This window comes from Theropithecus gelada, chromosome 6 (assembly GCF_003255815.1).
Source record: "Theropithecus gelada isolate Dixy chromosome 6, Tgel_1.0, whole genome shotgun sequence".
Taxonomy (NCBI): domain Eukaryota; kingdom Metazoa; phylum Chordata; class Mammalia; order Primates; family Cercopithecidae; genus Theropithecus; species Theropithecus gelada.
In genome coordinates this window covers 40,346,609-40,366,447 of record NC_037673.1, presented here as the reverse complement: position 1 = coordinate 40,366,447, position 19,839 = coordinate 40,346,609, and the positions used below count along the sequence as shown (strand labels likewise).

The 19,839-nt window shown below is 40.8% G+C and overlaps 1 protein-coding gene and 1 long non-coding RNA gene across 4 annotated transcripts in view; one reads left to right on the top strand and one right to left on the bottom strand.

Annotated features, from left to right (window-relative positions):
* Positions 1-1,396, bottom strand: part of LOC112626019 — a 35,466-nt gene extending 34,070 nt beyond the window's left edge. The window contains exon 1 of the long non-coding RNA XR_003119816.1: positions 1,201-1,396. This is a non-coding gene — a long non-coding RNA (uncharacterized LOC112626019). The remainder of the gene's footprint in view (positions 1-1,200) is intronic.
* A 5-nt stretch (positions 1,397-1,401) lies between these two features.
* Positions 1,402-19,839, top strand: part of TTC33 (tetratricopeptide repeat domain 33) — a 39,763-nt gene continuing 21,325 nt past the window's right edge. The window contains exons 1-2 of one of the 3 annotated variants that reach the window (XM_025387704.1): positions 1,402-1,547; positions 10,091-10,312. In XM_025387704.1, the coding sequence (XP_025243489.1) occupies positions 10,092-10,312 (221 nt within the window). In that variant the 5' untranslated portion in view covers positions 1,402-1,547; position 10,091. The remainder of the gene's footprint in view (positions 1,548-10,090; positions 10,313-19,839) is intronic. The other 2 variants (XM_025387705.1, XM_025387703.1) reach the window with 2 other exon arrangements.

The window sequence follows — 19,839 nt, the reverse complement described above, 5'->3', positions numbered from 1 at the left end:
ACATCATACTTCAATATGCAGCAGAAGTACTTTATGAGGACTTCCAAGTTTTTACAAAGAATATTAAGTGTCAGGGTGGTTATAATAAAGTTAACTTATTATAAAGTAATAAAGTAACTTTATTATGCTGGAGACAGCATTCATTTTTTTTTTTTTTTTTTTTTTGAGACCGGGCCTCGCACTGTCGTCCAGGCCGGAGTGCAGTGGCGTGACCTCGGCTCACTGCAGCCTCGACCTCCAAGGCTCAAGGGATCCTCCCAAGCCAGCCTCTGAGTAGTTGGGATTCAGGTGCGCGCCGCCAGGCCTGGCTAATTTTTGTATTTTTGGTAGAGACAGGGTTTCGCCATGGTGGCCAGGCTAGTCTCGAACTCCTGACCTCCCAAAGTGCTAAGATTACAGGCGTGAACCACCGCGCCCGGCCCATTTTTCTTACTGTGAGCGTGTGGTGGTGAAGAAGAGCTCCTGGTACGGTTTGGTGTCATTACTGTAATTCCTGCGGAGGCGCCAGCACCTTGACCTGCCATTGCTTTTCCACCATCAGTGCAAACGTCAGCATTGTGCAAAGGGCAAATCACGTCTTCATATTAGTATGAAAATAATTTTGGCTTTGAAAGGGTGTCGGTGACCCTCAGGACAATGTTGGTCGACATCAATGGTTCTCAACGGGGCAGGGTGGGAGGGGTGGTTTTTCTTCCAGGGGAAATTTCACTGGGGAAACCATTGGCTGTCACAACTGACCAGTGGTGGCATCCCGTGGACAGAGACCAGAGATGCTGCTAAGTACCCTACAATGCACAGGACACCCCGTCCCCCAACAAAGCATTATCCAGTTTGAAATGTTAATGGCGCTGAGGCTGAGAAAGCATGACTTCCAAAAACGAGTGTATTGGGCAGGAGAGTTGGATAAATTAACAATCTTGATTACCTTTGTTACATGTGCTCGTTTATTTTCAAGACATGACGCACAGCTACGTTCAGGCCGTAATACTGCCTTCCGGGTCCAACTCATTGTAACTTTCACGTGAAGGCTGCAGTTCAGCCTGGAGCCTCTCTGACTAGCTTCCCCGCCCCGCCGCCTCGAGCCCTTTATAACCGAGTTTTGCCTCGCTGTTCTCTGCGTGTGGCCGACCTCATCAGCTAGGCTATTAGGCAGGAGCATATCCTAATCCTTTGAATCCCGTAAAATCGTTTTCCCCTCACCATATTCCCCACTGACTGGACGCGACGCTGCGCGGTACCGCTGGGACGGCTCCTCCTGGTGCGCTCCTCAGCCCGCGCAGCCTCATTTTCCTGCGCTCCTGCGCTGCGGTCACTCGGTGCTGCTGTTAGAGGGCGCGCCCAGCCGCGTGGCCCTGATTACTACAAATCCCAGAAGGTCATGCGGTGGGGGCGGCCGCGGTGACTTCTGGGATTTGTGGTCTCGGAGAAGGGATTGGCGGAGGAGAAAGACAGAGTCGTCTTTCCTTTGCCTGCTTCTGTGGACTGTTCGAACGCCCCGGGGTGGGCCAAACCCGTTTCTTAGGAAACCAGGGATCCAGGGCAGGCAGGTAGGAATTTGGGCGTGATAATTTCTGCTTCCAGTGGGCAAGAATGTAAACACGGGGCCTTGGGAGGTGTTATCAGGTAACTGGGGTTGCCCGGTCGGCGGTGGAAGCTGAAGAAGAGGAGGAAAACGAGGCGAGTGGGTGCTGTGATTAGGGCAGAAAGGACCTTCGGAGTAGGAGTAGAAACCGACGGGATGCGGTAGAGCCTGTTCGCTAGGGTTGGTCTCCAGGGACAAGCGAGTCTAGGGGGTCGGGCCCGCAGTGGCACCTTCGCCAGGCTGCGCGGCCGCAACCTTCTCTGCGCGGTGGGAGGGGCGGGTCGAGCCGGCCGCTCCCCGCTGGAGAGGTGTCTGCGGCCCGGGGCGGTCCGTGCACGCGCAGGTGACGTCCGGGGCAGCCTTTCTGAGCATTTTTATTATTGTTGACCAATGAAGGGAAAGTCGCTAATACTGGTTTTTCTCTTGCGGTGGCGTTTTTTGGTAAATCGTTTCTTGGATTCCTCACCTCTGAATACCTCCTTCTACCCAGAAGGATGCTGTTGTGATTTCCTGATCTTGTTCATGTAGTGGTTTTTCCCTTTGGGTGCTGCATGCTCAGATAGTCAAGACAAGCCCTCTCTGGCAGCTGGGTAAATGTCAAGCCGTCAACAGTTATTGAGCGCCTACTATAGGGATCATTGTAACAGTACAGGAATTTAGAATACAGCGTCGTTGTTTAGAGTTGTTATGCCATTCCTGAAATACAATGCTGTATAAAAGGTTGAATTTGTCTGGTTTCATGAGTTTAACATGAACATGAAACCGGTGTGATTGTGGTTTACCCACATGGTTTCTTATTCTGGTAAAAAAATGTTAAGTCTAGGATGTTGGCACCTCGTGCTTCTAACTAGACTTAGGAAACCCTCCTTCATAAGAAGTTTTCATTTCATGTTCAGATAGTCACAGAGGAACAATAAACTCGTACGGCTTAAGATATCTGAAACAACTGGGAGTGTTAAATTTTCCAATGCAGAAAGTGCTTTGCATGTTCTAGGATTCACACACCTTTTTAAGCCTGGCTAAGTTTTCTTCAAAGCTTAAGTCCTCCAGAAAGCCTCAAGTGTCCCTTCTCTGATGTCATGGCATCCTTTGTTTACTCTCTTGTAGCACTTACCGTGTATTGAAATTGACTGTACTCTGTGGTTTCCAGACACTTTTGAAGAAAATATAAAACTTCGCTAATGGCCTTGATAACAGATTCATGCTTTTACACCGTAGTGGGCCCTTGATACTACTGTTTGGTATCTCTATTTATCCTTTGTTGCTTTTCCTTATCTCCGCAGTGACTGTTTTAGATCTTTTCCGTTTTTCTCAAGAACTCAGATATGTTATTTTCCTTTTACTTTGAGCAGATGACTAGCCGCTGTTTGCTGGAGAAATGTGAAGTTTAGGGCATGAAATTCCTCATTTTCCTTTCCCTCCATCCCTGAACTTGCCTGTATGTTTCACTCAATATTAACTCTTCTTTTTGTCTGAGAGGAATGTATTTTTGTCTCCCTCTTTCAGGTTAAACTTGTCGATTGCTAGTGGCATCAGGCCTCCCACACCCTCATTACCTCATTCTGTCCTGGCCTCTGCAGCCTCTGATCTCTAGAAGGTCTCAAGGGATCTGTGGAGGAGAATGACTCAAACACCTGAGGCAACAGTGTGCATGGTTTGTTCACATATGGTTGAGAACCACCACCTTGGGCCTTAACCTGTGCTTGTCCCCAGCATTTGTAACAGTGGTTTGGGTTGGAAGATGGGGAGGGTAATTGGAGTCTGAATGACCTATGAATTTAAAAAAATCTGTAGGTGTGTATCTCACTTTTTCCTTTCCTTCCGACCCTATCACAGCCCCTCATATAATCTACAGATCTGATCAATGATTTTTTTTTCTTTGATCAATGATTTTTATTGTAATTTGCCTCCAGTAAACACACTAGGTTTCCTTTAGTATTAGTAGGGTTCCCGCAGTGCCTGGTGCCTCACATTATGAATAAAGAAAGTTTCATTTGGAAACTTGAAACCGGAAAACGTGGTCATCATTCTTGTTACCATTAGGGATAATCACAAGACTTTTTTTTTAATCTTGTCTTACACTGATATCTTGTGAGTCTTTCCTAATGATCTGTATTTTCTCAGGTTGTCCTCACTGTGTGCCTTTTAACTTCTGTTACATAATATCCACACTTCCCGTTTTCAGCCATCTTCCCCTGTGATACTTATAATCATCTTCAAACATGGGAAACTCATTCTCCTATATTATGATCAGTCTGGGGAGAGAGTTCGCATTGTCCTTATTCCCCAGCATAATTTATAATCCATTAGTCCTCCAGGTTTAAAAAAAAAAATCTCAGTTCCTGTGGAAAGCTTGTGGTTCACCTATATCAGCCTGTATATTTCTTTATTTCTTTTTATTTTTTTTGAAATGGAGTTTTGCTCATGTCGCCCAGGCTGGTGTGCAATGGCACAATCTTGGCTCACTGCAACTTCTACCTCCCAAGTTCAAGTGATTCTCCTGCCTCAGCCTCCCAAGTAGCTGGGATTACAGGCATGCACCACCATGCCCAGCTACTTTTTGTATTTTAGTAGAGACAGGGTTTTACCATGTTAGCCAGGCTTGTCTTGAACTCCTGACCTCAGGTGGTCCACCCGCCTCTGCCTCCCAAAGTGCTGGAATTACAGGCGTGAGCCACCGTGCCCAGCCCAGCCTGTATATTTCTTGATTGCTGTGATTTATTGGCTCTCTCTCATATTCATTAAGAACTCAGACATATGACTCACAATTTTCCTACCCCTCCAAATTCTGCCATTATTGTAGGTCTTTTCATGTGAATGACCTCACAGCCACTCTCACTTTTTTTCTCACCTTCCTTCTAGTGATTACAGGGATCATTTTATTGTGCTTCACTTTATCGCACTTCATAGAGACTGCGTTTTTGCACATTGCAACTGTACAGTAACCCTGTGTCGAGCAAGTCTTTTCGTGCTATTTGTCCAATAGCATGTGTGCACTTAGTGTCTCTGTGCTACATTTTGGTAATTCTTGAAATATTTCAGACTTTTTAATTATTACTATATCTGTTATGGTGATCTGTAATCGATGATCTTTGGTGTTAACAGTCGTAATCATTTTGGGCTGCCATGAACCATGCCCATATGAGATGGTGAACTTAATAAATGTGTGTTTTAAATGCTGTACCACCAACTGGCTATTCCCATCTCTCTTCTTCTCCTTGCGTCTCCCTGTTTCCTGAGACACAACAATATTGAAATTAGGCCAGTTAATCCTACAATGCCCTCTAAGTGTTCAAGTGAAAGGAAGAGTTACACATCTCTCATTTTAAATAAAAAGCTAGAAATGATTTTAGGAAGACATGTTGAAAGCCAATGCAGGATGAAAGCTAGGCCTGTTGCACCAAACAGCCAAGTGGTGAATGCAAAGGACAAGTTATTCAATGAAATTGAAAATGCTACTTCAGTAACCACACAAATGATAAGAAAGCAAAAACAGCTTTATTGCTAATATGGAGGAGCTCTGAGTGGTCTAGATAGATCAGACCAGCCACAGTATTCCCTTAAGCAGGAGCCTAATTTAGAGGAAGTTTCTAACTCTTTTCAATTCTGTGAATGCTGAGGGAGGTGAAGAAGCTGCCAGAGTAAAGTTTGAAACTACTAGAGGTTCGTTTATGAGGTTTAAGAAGCCATTTTCATAACATGAAAGTGCAAAGTAAAGCAGCACATGCTGATGTTATCCAGAAAAGATCTAGCTAAGATAATTGATGAAGTTGGCTACATTAAATGAGATTTTCTTTTTTTTCTTTTTTCTTTTGAGACAGAGTCTTGCTCTGTTGCCCAGGCTGGAGTGCAATGGCCATGATCTTGACTCACTGCAACCTCCACCTCCTGGGTTCAGGCAATTCTCCTGCCTTAGCCTCCCCGGTAGCTGGGGCTACAGGCATGCGCCACTCACGCCAAGCTAATTTTTGTATTTTTAGTAGAGACAGGGCTACACCATGTTGGCCAGGATGATCTTGATCTCTTGACCTTGTGAGCCTCCCACCTTGGCCCCCAAAGTGCTGAGATTACAGGTGTGAGCCACTGCGCCCGGCCACAAGATTTTCAGTGTAGATGACACAGCTTTCTATTGGAAGAAGATACTCTCCAGGCCTTTCATAGCTGCAGAGAAGTCAATGTTTGGCTTTAAAGCATCAGAAGACAGGCTGACTCCTTAAATTGAAGTCAATGTCTATTTACCATTCTCAAAATCCTATTGTCCTTGAGAATTATGCTAAATGTACTTTGCCTATGTTCTATAGATGGAACAACAAATCCTGGGTGATGGCACATCTGTTTACAGCATGGTTTACTGAATATTTTAAGCCCACTGTTGAGACCTGCTCGTGAAGAAAAGATTCCTTTCAAAATATTACTCATTGACAGTGCACCCTGTCATCTAAGAGTTCTAATGGAGATGTACAAGATTAATGTTGTTTTCATGCCTGTTAACACAGCATCTTTTCTGCAGTCCATGGATCAAGGAGTAATTTTCACTTTCAAGTGTTACTATTTAAGAAATACATTTTGTAAGGCTGTAGCTGCCATAGATAGTGATTCTTCTGCTTCATTTGGGCAAAGTCAATTGATAACTTTCTGGAAAGGATTCTAATTCTAGATAACCATTAATAATATTTGTGATTCATGGGAGGTGGTCAAAATATCAACATCAACAGGAATTTGGAAGAAGTTGATTACAACCTTCATGGATAACTTTTGGGGGTTCAAGACTTCAGTGCAGGAAATAACTGCAGATGTGGTGGAAATAGTAAGAGAACTCAAATTAGAAGTGGAGCCTGAAGATGTGACTGAATTCCTGCAATCTCATGATAAAATTTGAAAGGATGAGGAGTTGCTTCTTGGGGATGAGCAAAAAAAGTGGTTTCTTGAGATGGAATCTACTGGTGAAGATGCTGTTAACATTGTTGAAATGACAACAAAGGATTTAGAGAACATTATATAAACTTAGTTGATAAAGCAGTGGCAGGGTTTGACAGTATCAAGTCCAATTTTGAAAGAAGTTCTACTGTGGGTAAAATGCTACCAAATAGGATTGCATGCTACAGAAAAATTTTTTATGAAAGGGAGAGTCAGTCGATGCAGCAAACTTCATTGTTGTCTTTTTTTTTTTTTGAGACAAAGCCTTACCCTGTTGCCCAGTGTGCCAGGGTGGAGTCCAGTGGCATGATAATGGCTTACTGCAGCCTTAACCTCCTGGGCTCAGGTGATCCTCCTGCCTCAATCTCCTGTGTAGGTGGGACTACAGATGTGTACCACCACGCCTGACTAGTTTTTACAAATTTTTTGTAGAGATGAGGTTTTGCTGGTCTCAAGCTCCTGGGCTCAAGACCTCTACCTGCCTTAGCCTCCCAAAGTGCTAGGATTACAGGCATGAGCCAACATGCCTGACCACTGTTGTCTTATTTTAAGAAATTGTCACAGCCACCCCAGCCTTCAGTAGCCACCACCCTGATCAGTCAGCAGCCATCAACATTGAGGAAAAACTCTCCACCAGTAAAAAGATTAGGACTTGCTGAAGGTTCAGATGATCATTGGCATTTCTCAGCAATAAAATGTTTTTAAATGAAGACATGTACTTTTTTTTTTTTTTTTTTTTTTGAGACGGAGTTTCACTCTGTCGCTCAGGCTGGAATGCAGTGGTGCGATCTCGGCTCACTGCAACCTCTGCCTCCTGAGTTCAAGCGATTCACCTGCCTCAGCCTCCTGAGTATCTGGGATTACAGGCACATGCCACCACGCCCGGATAATTTTTGTATTTTTAGTAGAGACGGGATTTCACCATGTTGGTCAGGCTGGTCTCGAACTCCTGACCTTGTGATCTGCCCGCCTCAGCCTCCCAAAGTGCAGGGATTGCAGGCATGAGCCACTGTGCCTAGCAAGGCATGTACATTTTTAAAGATGATGCTGTAACACTTAATAGACTATCGTGTAGTGTAAATGTAACTTTTATATGCATAGGGAGACCAAAGTATTTCTGTGACCCACTTTTTGGTATTATTCACTTTATTGCAGTGGTCTGGAACTGACCGTGCAACAACTCTGAGATAGGCCTGTGCTTATATATCACTTCAGCCATGTGCATCAGTGATGAGGACCTTGAAACCTGCTCGAACTTAACACACTATTTCAATTCTGTCCCTCCCATACTCCCACAATGCCCACTCTTTGGTAGTTTCATAAAGCCCTCTGATTCGTTACTTTTCTTTATGTTTTTGGTTCATTGCTTTTTTTCTCTATTTCTCTAGTTGATCATTTGATCCAAATCTCCTTGTGGTTATAGACTCTTTTAAGAATGGAATGAAACCTTAAACACTATTCTCCAAAATGTACACAGATACAAAGAATTTTATACAATTAATATACAGTTCCCGGTGTTTCTCAGTATCTTGAAGACCATCTATACAACTAGTAAATTTTTGGATCCCTCAGTTAATCTCTTCTCTAAATAAATATTTGTTGAATTATTTCAGGATTTCCGTTAACTTTGTTTTATCGTTTATCCTGTCTTTATTTCTTACATTTGTATATCATTGCAGATTTACCAAGAAGTTCAGCATCTGTTATTTATTTATTTAATTTTTGAGATGCAGTTTTGTTCTGTTGCCCAGGCTCACTGCAACCTCTGCCTCCCGGGTTCAAGCAATTCTCCTGCCTCAGCCTCCCAAGTAGCTGGGATTATAGGCATGTACCACCACGCCTGGCTAATTTTTGTATTTTTAGTAGAGATGGGGTTTCATCATGTTGGCCAGGCTGGTCTCAAACTCCTGACCTCAAATGATCATTGGCCTTGGCCTCCCAAAGTGCTGGGATTACAGACGTGAGCCACCATGCCCAGTCAGCATCTGTTATTTTAAAATTTACCCAATAATTTTGTGAGTTAAGTCATTTACCAAGTTTGAATCTTTTAAAACCTTTTTATTTTGGAAAGTTTTAACACATATGAAAGGAAAAAGTACAATGACCACTATGTACTCATCACTCAATTTCATTAGTTATCAATTAAAGGCAATCTAACTTCATCTGTATTTTCTCTTCCATTGTACTCCCAACCTCCACTGATTACTTTGAAACAATTCCTAGATGTCTTATAATTTCATATGAAATATTTCAGTTTGTATTTCTAAAAGCTAAGGGTTCTTTTTATAAGCGTAATTACAATACTATTATCACACCAAAGAAATAATAGCCGTAATTTACCAGGTGTGGTGGCTCACACCTATAATCCCAGCAATTTGGGAGGCTGAGGTGGGTGGATCACCTGAGGTCAGGAGTTCAAGACCAGCCTCACCAACATAGCGAAACCCCATCTCTACTAAAAATACAAAATTAGCCGGGCGTGGTGGCACATGCCTGTAATCTCAGCTGCTCTGGAGGCTAAGGCAGGAGAATCGCTTGAACCTGGAAGGCAGAGGTTGCAATAAGCTGAGGTTGCGCCACTGCACTCCAGCTGGGGGAACGAGTGAAACTCCATCTCAAAAAAAAAAAAAAAAAAAAAAAAGTAGCAGTAATTCCTTAATATCATCAAATATCAAATCAGTGTTCCCATTCCTCCTTTTTCATAAATGTTTTTTCTGGCTGGGTGTGGTGGCTCACGCCTGTAATCCCAGCACTTTGGGAGGCTGACGCGGGTGGATCTCCTAAGGTCAGGAGTTTGAGACCAGCTTGACTAACATGGTGAAATCCTGTTTCTACTAAAAATACAAAAAATTACCCGGGCATGGTGGCACCTCCCTTCTTTCTCTTCTTTCTTTCCTGGCAGTTTATTTCTTGAAGAAACCAGCTTTATTTTCCTTTAGTTTCTGTTTTTTGCTATCTGCGTCTCTGGTGTGTTATTGAACATGCTTCACTTTATCCCGTATTTCTTATAAAATGGTAGAGGCCTGATCTGACTCAGTGTTAATTTTTGTAGGAGTACTTACTTCATGAGTGGCATGCTACCTCCATGAGGAGGTGTGTGATGTCCAGTTGTCTTTCTTAGTGATGTTAGTGGCCATTGATGATTATTGCCTACAGCCACTAATTAGGGTTGAAAAATGGTGATAGTCTAATCCTGTTATTTCCTCTTTACCTATTGGTTGGAATACTTCCATAAAAGACCAAGTTTTGGGCCAGGCGCGGTGGCTCACACTTGTAATCCCAGCACTTTGGGAGGCCGAGGTGGGTAGATTACCCGAGGTCGGGAGTTCGAGACCAGCCTGGTCAACATGGAGAAAACCCGTCTCTAGCAAAAATACAAAAATCAGCTGGCATGGGTGGTGTATGTGTGTAATCCCAGCTACTTGGGAGGCTGAGGCAGAAGAATCGCTTGAACTCGGGAGGCAGAAGTTGCGGTGAGCCAAGATCGTGCTACTGCACTCCAGCCTGGGCCACAAGAGTGAGATTCCATCTAAAAAAAAAAAAAAGAGAACCAAGTTTGAATTTTAAAGCTGTTTCTTTTTAATTTTCCAGAATGGCTTCCTTTGGGTGGAAGAGGAAAATTGGTGAGAAGGTCTCAAAGGTCACTTCCCAGCAGTTTGAAGCTGAAGCTGCTGATGAGAAGGATGTAGTTGACAACGATGAAGGAAACTGGCTTCATGCCATTAAACGTAGGAAAGAAATTCTTCTTGAAGGCTGTGCTGAGAAAAGTAAACAGCTGAAGGACGAAGGAGCCAGTTTGGCTGAAAATAAAAGGTATGTATTTAAAGTTTTTTTTTTTTTTTTAATGGAGAACAGCTTACATTTTCTAGCTCAGTGTCAGTAATGGGATGAAGAGTTATGAATTTGATAAATTCATGTTTTTAAAATCTATTTTAGGTGCTAAATTAGTCAAAGAAATAAAGTGTTTCAAAGTCATCTGAAAAATGAGAGTTTGTAAAATAGTTTTCAGGATGCAATGAAAGTTTGTAAAATAGTTTTCAGGATGCTAATTATGTCCCTGCTTTGCCGTCATTTTTGTTGTGCCTAAGGAAGAGTAAATGCTAAGTAAAATGTAATTCAAGTGATTGGTCAGTAAAAGGTGGTCTTATCGCTGGAAACTTTCTGCTTATGACATTATGTCAGGTAAATTAGGCATTTCCTGAATAGCTTTGAGGGCATGTACATTAAAAAAACAGGTATTTAGTTATTCTTTGCCATTTACTTATTATATACTTGAATAAATATGACTTACTGTATAGGAATTTGATAATAGCTTCATTTATTTTTAGCCCTTCCTTACCTAAGTTGTTCCTATATGTACCCATTTCTTTTTTCCTTTCCTCTTTTTCTTACTTTTTTATTCCTTTTCTCCTTTTTCTGCTTAGATTTTTAAGAGGGACCAAAAATCATTTTTCATTAGTCAGTGAGGAAAAGACAAATTTTTCGTAGATTCTGTTCAGAAAACTGGATTACTACATAGAGGAAAATAAAACTGGATCTGTATCTAATACCATGTACAAAGATGGACCCTGGAGGGATTAAAAATTTGTGAAAGGTAAAACTATGTAGTTAATAGAAGAAAATATAGAATGGTATCTCTATAATCTATGGTGGAAAAGGCCTTTTTTATTTTGAAAAACATTTCAAATCTATATTAAAGAATAGTATAATTGGCTGGGTGTGGTGGCTTATACTAGTAATCCCAGCACTTTGGGAGGCCAAGGTGGGAGATTTGCTTGAGCCCAGGAGTTCGAGGATGTGGTGAGCTATGATCTTGCCACTGTGCTCCACCCTGGGCAACAGAGTGAGACCCTGTCAAATAAATAAATAAATAGTATATCTAGTATGATTCCAGTTCCGGTTTTAAAAAATTCTGGCTGTGTGTGGTGGCTTGTGTCTGTAATTTTTGTGCTTTGAGAGGCCGAGGCAGGAAGATTGCTTGAGCCTAGGGGTTGAGCCTACGGTGAGTTGTGACTCTGCTGTTGTGCTCCAGCTTGGGTGACAGAGTGAGACACTGTCTCCAAAACAAAACAAAAGAATAGGACAATCACATATTTCCTCTATCTAGACTCAACAATTCTTAATATTTGCTTTATCCCTGTCTTTCTACACATGCATACACACACACACATACACAGGCATACATAATTGCATATTTACAGGGTTTTTTTGCTGCTCTATTTGAAAGTAAGTTTCAGACATTACGACACCTACTCCTAATTCCTCACGTTTCTTCTAAGAATAAGGGTGTTATCTAACATATCTTTACCTAACCTAAGAAAATTAACAATTTTATATCTAATATTAGTTCCTGTTTAGGTTTTTCCAGTTTTCCCCCAAATGTCTTTTACAGTATATGTTTTTAAAACCAGGATCTAAGGAGTTCACACATTATATTTGGTTATTATGTCTCTTTAGTGTCTTTTGACGTCCTTGGGTTTTCTACTTTTATCCCCCATGACATTGACTGATGGAAGAGTCCAGACCAATTTTCTGTTTGATTGTTTCCTTGTGTGTGTCATTTAATTTGTTCCTCTATCTCATGTGTTTCTTGTAAATGAAAGTTAGGTGTAGAGATTAAATTTAGAGTCTAAATATTTTTGGCAAGTATATGTCATAGGTAACATTTGTGCTTTATACTGCATCATATTGGGAGATAAATAACATTATATTGCCCTCTCTATTAGTGCAGCCATTAGAAAGACATTGTGCCTATGTCTGTCTCTTTGCTCTGTTTGGTATCTGTTGAGAGCCATATTTTTATAAAAATCTTAAAGCATTGTCCTCTGCGAAGAAAATATATTAGAAAAATTACACTTGACAGTATGAGAATTGTTGATTTGAATAAATATATGATTTTTAGAAGATGTATATATGACCAGCAGGAATAGTAGCCTAACAGGCCTTTGGTTGGGACAGAATACACTTCAGATCATCCAGAAATCTAAAATCAGGCCTGTGTACCTTTGACTGGTATCTTCCATGCAGTGTTGAAGAGTTTGAGAATTTAAAAGAAAATGAAGTAATACTAAGCAAGAAGCACTTTTTTCTTTGTTCCTTAAAAACAAAACAAAACTGGTAAGAGTGGTGATAAGATTTCTTGTTAATAATTTTTGTAAAAATGAATCACAGTTGAGGAACCAACATGTTAGCTTTTAGGTCTGTTTTATTTTTGATTCTGGTGTAATCTTTTATTACATTTTAATATAAAACTTAAAATGGTGCTTAAGGTATGAAATACTAGCATCTCATATTGGGAATAAAGGGTGGAAAATAAATAACAATCAAGATCTATTAACTTAACTACCTAATGTTAGGTTGTGAATTCTCATTTGTGGTATTTTAGGCATAAAGATTTTTATCTTATAGAACTGTGTAAGATTGACTAGTGTGTCTTAGAAGAAAACCAAATGTAAATCCTTAATTATGAATACTTTGAGTACATCCATAAAACATCTTTAGAAACTCCTGTAAATGCCTGTTAAAAGTTCATTAACTTTGCTGTTTTCCTGGACCACACTAATGTGTGGAAGGAAAAGCTATTCTGTTATTGCCATTGGATTCCCTCTGAATTTCCTGTGACAGAGAAGAGATATCAGCATCGTAGACAAGCACAATAACTTTTGTTTTCTGCCTGTTTGTTGAAAGATTGAGTCATTTCACTAAAACTAGTGGGATTGGATGCTTTGTTTTGGGTGGAGAACACTATAACATGATTAAGTTTTTTGCTTTTTTTTTTTTTTTTTTTTTTTTTGAGACGGAGTCTCGCTCTGTCGCCCAGGCTGGAGTGCAGTGGCCGGATCTCAGCTCACTGCAAGCTCTGCCTCCCGGGTTTACGCCATTCTCCTGCCTCAGCCTCCCGAGTAGCTGGGACTACAGGCGCCCGCCACCTCGCCCGGCTAGTTTTTTGTATTTTTAGTAGAGACAGGGTTTCACCATGTTAGCCAGGATGGTCTCGATCTCCTGACCTTGTGATCCGCCCGTCTCGGCCTCCCAAAGTGCTGGGATTACAGGTTTGAGCCACCGCGCCCGGCCTAAGTTTTTTGCTCTTTAGCATTTACTTTTGAGTAATGTATATACTGCTTTAGAAAATAAACTAAAAAGATATATATTTTTTTGAGGTGGAGTCTTGCTCTGTCGCCCAGGCTGGAGTGCAGTGGCGTGATCTTGGCTCACTGCAACCTCCTCCTCCTAGGTTTAAGCAATTCTTCCTGCCTCAGCCTCCCGAGTAGCTGGGATTACAAGTGTGTGCCACCACACCCAGCTAATTTTTGTGTTCTTAATACAGATGGGATTTCGCCATGTTGGCCAGGCTGGTCTCGAACTCCTGACCTCAAGTGATCTTCCTGCCTCGGCCTCCCAAAGTGCTGACATTACAGGTGTGAGCCACCGTGCCCAGCCAAAAAATATTTAACAGGCTAGTAATCTTGATTGAAAGTAATATAAGGAAGAATAATTAAATTAGATTTAAAAAAGACTGAGTCCCTGCCTACCAAATCAACTTCATCTTAAACTGTGCTTATTTTCACTACATTTTAGCCAGATGGGCCTTCTTCATTTTTTTGAACATAGTTATTGTACAACTTTGTGTTATGACTCTGTCTGAAAACCTTTTTTCTCTGGTTTTCTGATGCCTGTCTTCCTGTCCTTTGGATTTCCGCTCATTTGTCATTTTCTCAGCAGTTCCGTCTTTGATTACCAAGTCTGAAGTAACATCCCTTACTCACCCTTTTTCTATTACATCAGCCCATTTTGTTTTTTAGCATTTCTCCCTTTTTGAAGTTACTGTATACACTTATTTAGTGTGTTTAGTGTATTTTGTTTATATGTTGTTTTTCTTCTGTAGGAATGTAAGCTCCAGGATAGTAAGGAATTTATCTAACTTGTATAGTGTCTTCAGCTCTTAGAATAATTTGTGGTACTTACTAGGCCCTCAGTAAATATTTATAAATCTGTGATTTTTTTTGGCTATATTATGGCTAAAAAGGTTTTTGTAAGCTAGCTACCATTTACTGCATGATATCTATAGAATATACATTTAAGAACTCCAAATTAGAATATAGTATTCTGAGAATATATTTTATTTCATACCCAAACCACAAAGGGCCTTTGGGAGTAAAATTTTCTCACCCTCCTCCTGAATGAGCATATGGCACTTGATAGTAATTGCTCTATTCTGGGTCTTATTCATTTTCTCTTTTTTTTTAATTTCACAAGGATGGCAGAATTCTTTTTCTCATAACTCTTACTCTTCCCATTCCCCTGTTGTTTTGTGTACAGAAGGCTTTGTTTGTACAATAGGAAAATAACAACAGATTTTACAATGTAGTAATTATGGTCTGGGCATTAGTGCCAGATGGTCTTGTTTCTTATACTAGGTCTGCTGTTGACTAGCTTTGCAATATTAGGCAAGTTATTCAGCCTCTCTGTGTTTAAGTTTCCTTTTCTGCAAAAAATATCTACCTCATAACGCTGTTGTGATGATGACATGAATTTACATATGTAATGTACTTAATATATTGCCTGCCACATAGTAAATACTCAGTAAATATTAGTTATTATTATTATTACTATTATAATGGTCCTAATTATTCTGTGTCCTTGATTGGCTATATATTTCTTCACTTGCAGTTGCCTCATGGGGTTCTTATAAGGCTGAAATCCAATAACGTACACAAAAATACTTTAAAAATTAGGCATGGATTTCTACTGACAGCCATGAGAGAGTTTCTAGAACTAGACCTGGATGGCCCCAAACAACTAGAAAATTGGACAAAAGATATAAAAAAACTGTTTTCAACCATTGGACAATAGTCAGCATAGGACTCTTATCTTTGAGAGAAGGGGCAAAAACAAGATGATCCCTATGAGCTTCCTTAATTTCTTTTTTTTCTTTTTTTTTGAAACAGAATCTCACTCTGTTGGCCAGGCTGGAGTGCAGTGGCATAATCTCGGCTCACTGCAACCTCTGTCTCCCAGGCTCAAGTGGTTCTCCTGCCTCAGTCTCCCGAGTAGCTGGGATTACAAGTGTGTGCCACCACGCCTGGCTCATTTTTGTATTTTTAGTAGAGATGGGGTTTTACCGTATTGGCCAGGCTGGTCTTGAATTCCTGACCTCAGGTAATCCGCTGTCCTTGGCCTCGCGGAGTGCTGGGATTACAGGCGTGAGCCACCGCGCGTGGCTGAGCTCCCTTAATTTCTGCCTGAAGGTCGTCTCCAGGGAATGGGCACATGGAAGAGGAAAGCAGATAGACCACAGTGGTCTTAGTGAGGAGATGGAGATTGGACTTTGGAGAGGCTGACACAGCTAGAAGTTGCAGAATAGAGTACCAGAGAAGAGGAAGCTACTCAGAGAAAAAGCTCCAGAAGTCTATGAGGTCCCTTTGAGTCTTTTTTGAACATTAGGCCATGCAACTATGGGGGAATTTCTGTAAATCCAGAGAAAATGACTGAGAAGTTGTAAGCTGAACCATTCCCAGCATTCATGCAGAGCAGAGAGCTATTCAAGCTTCAGCCATTCAGAATGGAGTGTCTTTGATGGTCACCAGAAATATTTACTGGAGTCACAGGGGGTTATTTCTTAGTAGAATGACTACACTATCCTTGGAGAGAAGGCTACTCCAGACCTTCCGTAGAAAAGCTTTAAAAATAGATTTTGAAGGGTTCGAACTGATACTTTCAAACTTTACTGCCTGCCAGAATAGAGCCCAGTATTTTTAGTCAACAGTGTAATGTTTAAAATATTCAGCATCTAATAAAAAATTACTAGACATGCCAAAGAGTCGGAAACTGTGACCCATAAATAGGAGACAAATCAGTCAATAGAAACAGATTCAGAAATAACATAGATGATGGAAGTAGTGTACAAAGAGGTTAAAATGGTGATATAACTATATTCAGATAATTAAAGGGAAACAAACATAATGAGGAGTGAAATGGAAGATATTTTAAGAAAGGAACATCTAGAAATGAAAAATACGATATCTAAAATAAAAAATATACTGAACAGTTATGCTAGTCTGGGTCCTTCTAGAAGCACATGCCCAGACTGGCTTAAACATGCAAAGATTTCATTAGGGGAATCACTGTATGAGAGGACATGGGGTGGGAACTGAGTAAATCTGGGAGAGCTATGCTTGTCTGACCCCCAGTGAAAGGGAGAGGGAGGGAAGATTGGATGGAAATGTCTTAGGCTGTCATATAATCTAAAGAAAGTTGGACAATACCTTGGATAGTCCTAAAGTCAGAGTTGTCCCTCATTGGAGTCCCATGCCCCTCAGAAGTGAACTGGTCTTATTTCTGATACTTGCAGTTAATGTGGAGAAAAGCCGTGAGATATTTATCCTTGCTGCAAATGTGGCCATGGATTTCAGAGTGTAGCAGCTGAGGTCAGCTGGAGGTCTATGCAAGATAATGGAATGACATCATTAAAGTTTTGAAGGAAAGTAAAACTGCCAACTTAGAATTCTTTGTACCACAAAAATGTCTTTCAGAAATGAAGACAAAGTAACTTGATCGGACAAACAAAAGCTGAGATAACCCATTACCTGTAGGCCAGGACTTCAAGAAATATTAAAAGAGGCCGGGCACAGTGGCTCAAGCTTATAATCCCAGCACTTTGGGAGGCCGAGACGGGCGGATCACGAGGTCAGGAGATCGAGACCATCCTGGCTAACATGATGAAACCCCGTCTCTACTAAAAAAAATACAAAAAACTAGCCGAGCGTGGTGGCGGGCACCTGTAGTCCCAGCTACTTGGAAGCCTGAGGCAGGAGAATGGCGTAAACCCGGGGGGTGGAGCTTGCAGTGAGCTGAGATCCTGCCACTGCCCTCCAGCCTGGGCGACAGAGCAAGACTCTGTCTCAAAAAAAAAAAAAAAAAATTATTTAGGTAGAAGGAAAATCATACCAGATAGAAATTTGTATCTAAGTAAAGAATGAAAGAGTTCTGGAAGTGGTAAACATGGGTAAGTATGAAGACTGATTTAAAAAACAATTAAATTCTTTAAAAAGATGATTAATATTAAATAACAGCAACATTTTGCAAAATTATATAGAAGTAAATATATAACAATTGTAATAGAAAGCATGAAGGGATAAATGGAATTATATTGCTCTTAGGCTGTTATGTTGTATTCAAACCTAGACCCTAGAGAAACCATTAAAAAATAATAAAAGACTTATAAGCCAATAATGGGGTTAAATAAAACAATTAGAAGCTGAATACTTTTTTTGCTTTTTGAAAAAGCACCATTTGTAGTATTATTCCCAAATCTAAAATTGTTAGGAAAAAAATTCAGCAAAACATGTATAAGAACTATATGAAAACTACAAAATGTTGCTGAAATGTTAAAAGACCTAAATAAATCAATAAATATACACTATACTTGTATTAGTTTGTCCCCATACTGCTATAAACAAATACCTGAGACTGGATAATTTATGAAGAAAACAGGTTTAATTGGCTCACGGTTCTGAGGGCTGCATAGGAAGCATAATGTTGGCATCTGCTCAACTTCTGGAGAGGCCTCATGAAAGCTGTAATCATAGCAGAAGGCAAAGGTAGGAGCCAGCACTTCACACGGCTGGAGCAGGAGGAAGGGAGAGTGAGGGGAGTGGGAGTGCTACACACTTTTAAGCAACCAGATCTTGCAAGAACTCACTATCATGAGAACAGTACCAAGAGGGAAATCTGCCCCCATAATCCAATTACCTCCTACCAGACCCCTTCTTTAATACTGGGGATTACAATTTGACATGAGATTTGGGTGGGGATACAGATCCAAACCATATCAATGCTTATAGATTGGAAGACTGTATTTTGTTAATACATCAGTTCTCCCAAAATTGATCTGTAAACTCAGTGCAGTTCCAATCAAAATCCCAGCAAACTTGCGTTTGAGATAATTGACAAACTTATTCTAAAATTTATGTGGAAATGCAAAGAATCTAGACTAGCCAGAAGAATTTTATGAAGTAAAACATACCTAGGGAACTTACATTACTTAATTTCAACCCTTACTGTGTTTTTAAATGTTATACCTTCATAGTACTAAAGATAGACATATGTGGATCAATGAAAATAATCTGTGATACAGAAATGACTCACATGTATGTGGTCAGTTGGTACAAAGGAAAACTCCTGGTTTTTAAAAGGCTTAATTGAGAACATGAAAAGTCAGGCCACAGACTGGGAGAAAATATTTCCAGTACATATATCTGACATAGGACTTTTTTCCAGAAGATAGAAGAACTCTTTTTTTTTTTGAGACGGAGTCTCACTCTGTCGCCCAGGCTGGAGTGCAGTGGGACGATCTCGGCTCACTGCAAGCTCCGTCTCCCGGGTTCACGCCATTCTCCTGCCTCAGCCTCCCGAGTAGCTGGGACTACAGGAGCCTGCCACCACGCCAGGCTAATTTTTTGTGTTTTTAGTAGAGACGGAGTTTCACCGTCTTAGCTAGGATGGTCTTGATCTCCTGACCTCGTGATCTGCCCACCTCAGCCTCCCAAAGTGCTGGGATTACAGGCGTGATCCACCGCACCTGGCCTATAGAAGAACTCTTACAACTCAGTAGGAAGAAGACAAGGTATTCATGTAAAGAATGGGTAAAAAGTTGGAGCAGATGCATCACAAAAGAAAATATATGAATGGCCAAGAAGCGTACGAAAAGTTGCTCAACATTATTAGTCATCAAGAACTTTCAAATTAAAACCACAATGAGATACTATTACCTAGTTACTAGAATGCTAACATTGAAATGATTGACAGTATCAAGTGTTGGCAAAGATATGAAGCAAGTTAAACTTTTATACATTGCTCTTGAAAATGTAAAATAGCTTTACCTCTTTGGCAAACTGTCTGGTTGTTTCACTTATTTCATTTTATTTTATTTTTGAGATGGAATCTTGCTTTGTTGCCCAGGCTGGACTGCAGTGGCATGATCTCGGCTCACTGCAACCTCCACCTGCCGGGTTCAAGCAATTCTCCTGCCTCAGCACCCCCGACTAGCTGGGATTACAGGTGCGCACCACTACACCTGGCTAATTTTTGAATTTTTAGTAGAGACGGGGTTTCACTGTGTTGACCAGCCTGATCTTGAACTCCTGACCTCAGGTGATCTGCCTGCCTTGGCCTCCCAAAGTGCTGGGATTACAGACGTGAGCCACTATGCCTGGCCTGTTTCATATAAAGTTAAATATATACTTTACTGTACAATCTCACAGTTTTATTCCTAGATACTAACTCAGAAGAAATGAAAGCATGTATCCACGCAAAGACTGTTTTAACAATGTTTCTAGCAG